This window comes from Petaurus breviceps, unplaced genomic scaffold (genome assembly GCF_028583685.1).
Source record: "Petaurus breviceps papuanus isolate PSGF00001 unplaced genomic scaffold, PetGlider_PUasm1.0 188, whole genome shotgun sequence".
NCBI classification, from domain to species: domain Eukaryota; kingdom Metazoa; phylum Chordata; class Mammalia; order Diprotodontia; family Petauridae; genus Petaurus; species Petaurus breviceps.
The window spans coordinates 40,490,297-40,494,692 of record NW_027185804.1 but is presented as its reverse complement, the minus strand read 5'-3'; the positions used below and the strand labels follow the sequence as shown (position 1 = coordinate 40,494,692).

The window sequence follows — 4,396 nt, the reverse complement described above, 5'->3', positions numbered from 1 at the left end:
TGCCTCTTATAAATTATATAATATATAGTAAACTAATAATCTGTGAAATAATTTTTATAGAAGTTGAAATTAGAAGATTTCAAATATTTCCCTCTTATAAGATGGAAAAAATATTATCCTTTCTATAGCAACCTTCAAAACAAGGAACCTAGTATTTCGTTACTTGGTTTTTGTATGGATGTTTTCTAAATTTATTCATTTTTCTATTGTCAATGTTAACATTGACTGGTATTGAATATGTATCAATAGCTTTAAATTTACTCTCATCATTGAGCCAGGATCACTGCTGAATCCCAGGAGATCAAAAGTCATCTTGGCTTTGTCTTGTCACTGGACTTTGTTAACTCTGGAGGAGAAATTGAGTTGATGAATTTGCAGTTCTACCACAGATAGAGTTACATAAAACAATAAACGTGAAATGTTTAGAACAAAGAAAACATTGTATTTAGTAATTGCAATATCATTTTAATAACCATATTTAGAATAAGTAATTTTGATTTATGTAAGTAATCAAATTTGCTGCAAAGGACATAAAAAGGAAGAGATTATATTTATTCATAAGAAGAAATGATAACTAGAAGTATGTATAGAATGATTTTACACCTACACACATATGGCATATATGTGTGCATGTACACATATATTGGTATATATGCACGTATACATACATATACTTATATGTATAAACATGTATATGCTTATACATGTTTATGTGTGTATATATAATGTGTGTGTCTAATGGTAGGCATCTTTAGGGGAGGGGAGGCAGAGGGAAAAAAAGAAATTTACATGGTAAATGAATATGTGTTTATAAAGACCAGCAAGTTGTGCATAATAGGTTTCCAGTTTCATGAGCAATCATCTTTTTATTATAGTATATTATGTAAATGCTTCTCTTATTACATTAATTAAAAATAAATTGGAAGCTAATTTCTGTGACAGAGTTATTTATGTTGAAAAAGAGGAGAGGCAGGAACCCTTGTCTTCTCATTACAAATGAATTAATAAACTAACACCTATTAGGCCTTCACTGTGTTACAAGAACCATACTAAGCACTTAGTAGGACTGAACTTGGGGTTATAAGAATCCTATTATTCCATGGAGTTGCTCCATGTGAGGGTGAATTTTATTTTCTTCCACAAGTGAATTCCACTCAACAAGGTGTTTATTTCTGGAAGTCCTCTAAAAGTCACCTGCTCATCCTATTAGCTCACAGGTTAGATGGTTGTTCCATTCTTTTCTGTAATGTCATGGAAATATAAAGATTGGCAAAGAAAAAAAAAATAGCCACTCACACCTGTAGAATCAGTAGATTTATTTTTACAATAAATGGTGAAGGTGTTTTAATGAAAGGTTTTGTTTTTGATGCTACACATGGAGTAAATTATACTGATGTTCTGTCAGTGATTTGTTTTTCTAATTTCAAACATTTTTGTTTTATTTACCTAAGAATTATTTGACTACACTTCAGATGGCTGCAGAAACTGAAGGTGTGTCTACTTGAGAAGTAAGTCACTGAACAGGATGTAGAGAATTATGAAAAAATCACCATAAATTCCATCAGAACAGTTTAGACAGTAGCCTTAGAATCTATAAATGGACTTATCGAGAAATGATTTTGAGATCCATTATTCTCCTGAAGGTTTCCTTCACATCGTTGTTCCTTAGACTGTATATTAAGGGATTTAGCATAGGAATCACCACAGTATAAAAAACAGATCCCACTTTGACTGCAAGCCGTGAGTTTTGGGAATTGGGAATACAATAGAGGAAGAAGATGGTCCCATAGAAGATGGTAACAGCCGTCAAGTGGGAGGCACAAGTGGAGAAAGCTTTGTATCTGCCACTGGCTGAATGCATTTTGAGGATAGTGACAGAAATAAAAAGATAGGATATAAGGATAATGAAGAGGGTGCAAAATGAATTGAGATTTACAAAGATAAAAAGTATTATTTCACTGAAGTGTATATCAGAGCAGGAAGCAGAGAGGAAGACAGAATATTCACATACAAAGTTATTAATTAATTTGGTCTCACAAAATGACAATATAAGAATCGAGTATATGAGTACAATAGAAGAAATGATGCCCCAAGAATAAGCCACAGTCACTAGCAGGGCACAGCATGTTGGGGACATGGAAACTGTATACAGCAAAGGGTAACATATAGCGACAAAGCGGTCATAGGCCATCACAGCCAACATGACCATCTCTGTCATCACACAGGTGACACCAAAGGAAAACTGTGTGATGCAGGCTTTGATGGAGATACTTCTGTCTTCTACAACTAAGGTTTCTAGTAGTTTTGGTATAACTATAGTGGAGTAACAGAAATCCACAAAGGACAAGTGCTTGAGGAAAAAGTACATGGGGGTGTGGAGTTTGGGATTGATCTTGATGACCACAATCATGCCCACATTCCCCGTCACACTGACTGCATAGATGCTGAGGAACAGTAGAAAGAGGGGCACCTGGAGCTCTGGGTAATCAGAGAATCCAAGAAGGATGAAAACAACAGCACTGCTCTGATTCTTGTAGGGTTCACCATGATTCCTGTTGGAGCAAGTGAGAGATGGACAATATAAAGCAAAACAGAAAATAAATTGGAGAACAGAAAATAAGGGCAGAGTATGAATTAGAATATGATCATTACTATATTTCTTAAGGAAGCAATAATAGGATGAGTTTCAGAGTTAGCATTTTTAGTCTTTACTCTTAGATTAAGAGAAAATCATGGAACATTAAAGAAGCTTAAGAAAGAATGGAATGAAAATCATTTGAATATATGAATGCTTTATCAATTCACACATTCTTATATAAACTGTATTTTAACAAGTGCCCATTCTAGAAAATAGAGTTGATTCAGAACCGCTAATGGAAGTAGAACCCACTACCTCATAAGGTATTCCATCTTTACATATGTTAGAATGTATACATGTATATGCGCATATGTGTATAAATAAGAAAATTGAAGTAAAGTGCCTATTAACATAAAAGTTGGCATTAGCACTAGGATAATATAGAGGCAGCCAAATGAGATAGTGCTAAATGTGGAGTCAGGAAAACCTGAGTTCAAATTCAGCTTCAGAGACTTACTTGTTTTGTGACACTGAAAAATTTATTTAACCTTAATTTGCCTGTTTCCTCATTTTTAAAATGAGGAAAACAATAGTACCTAATTTCTATGGTTGTTGTAAATATCAATTGGGAGAATATTTCTATAGTGCTGTAGACAATACCAGACCCATAGTCAGTACTATCTTAAAGTTGGTTATTATTTGTTTAAACAACTTCAATCCTAATTGTGAATCTTAAGGACTGTGTAAGCATCAATTAATCACTTTACCGGTTTTGCCTGAGTTTTACAACAAGGACAATGATAATATCTAACATTCACGTAGCATTTTCTACATGCCACTTATTTTGTTAAGTACATTACAAATATTATCTAAATTATCCCAAAATAATCTGGAGAAAGGTGCTATTATTATCCCAGTTTTACCGTTTGAGAAAGCAAGCAGAGGTAAAAATGACTTTACCAGTGTTACACAGCTAGTAAGTTTCTGAGGTTGGATTTGAACTCAAGTCTCCCTGACTACAGGCCCAGATTCCTATTCACTGTAGAATATGAGTTTTGACTAGAATTTATTGAAATTCCTTTTTGAGTTCTAACATTATTCAATTTTTAAAAAACTTCCAAATCTTCATAGTAATATCTTATGGGCCTTTCCACTCTTTGTAAGTAGGATGAAAAATATGCCCAGATAAATAGTTAACACACCTATTATTTAAACCCTAGATTCAACCTGCTAAAGTTGTTTCTTATTACTTGTGACTTTAATGAAAGGAAGGCATCATGAAGTGATTCAAAAGAAGCAGAGAAAGCCTAAAACCTAAAATGTTTTTGTTTTTTCTAAGGACCTGATGCATTACCTTTCTGGCAAGGGAGTACTTATGCCAATTCCTTTAGACAACATCACAATGTAGTAATTGTCTTCTAAGAGTAAACAACAATTGGAAAAGATAAATAAAAAATATAAACAATTAATAAATAGGGAGATCAGAGAGACAGAGAGACAGAAAGAGACAGAGAGAGAGACAGAGAGAAATCCAAAGTGGTGGAACCCTGGATGAATGAGAGTTAAGTTAGTCATGACTGGGGTGTGTTGATTAGAAAATGCATCAAGGAAGAAGGAATGGGAGTGTGCAATTGGAAAAGCTGTGCCTGTCTTGACTGACATCATCAAGAGATAGGGGTAGGGGCGGCCAGGTGGTGCAGTGAGTAAGATCACCGGCCTCAGATTCGGGAGACCTGGGATCTATTCCGGGATAGTTACTTAACATCCACACAAAATAACTGGTGGTGTAACCTTGAGCAAGTTACTTAACCCCAATTG

At 34.3% G+C, this 4,396-nt stretch overlaps 1 protein-coding gene across 1 annotated transcript; it reads right to left on the bottom strand.

The window, feature by feature from the left end:
- Window positions 1-1,603: 1,603 nt before the first annotated feature.
- On the bottom strand, window positions 1,604-3,392 carry LOC138163331 (olfactory receptor 5D18-like). The gene is made up of 2 exons (XM_069090858.1): window positions 3,346-3,392; window positions 1,604-2,552 (listed from the first exon to the last, which is right to left on the bottom strand). Exons 1-2 carry the CDS (start codon window positions 3,390-3,392, stop codon window positions 1,604-1,606), a joined length of 996 nt encoding a protein of 331 aa, XP_068946959.1.
- Between the last annotated feature and the right edge of the window lie 1,004 nt (window positions 3,393-4,396).

What these genes read in the sequence shown, in the direction of transcription:
- LOC138163331 (XM_069090858.1), bottom strand. Translation starts at nt 3,392, where the DNA reads ATGTTAGATATTATCATTGTCCTTGTTGTAAAACTCAGGCAAAACCG. An exon ending in GTAAAACTCAGGCAAAACCG is followed by an intron (nt 2,553 to 3,345) that starts GTAAAGTGATTA and finishes TTGCTCCAACAG; the next exon opens with GAATCATGGTGAACCCTACA.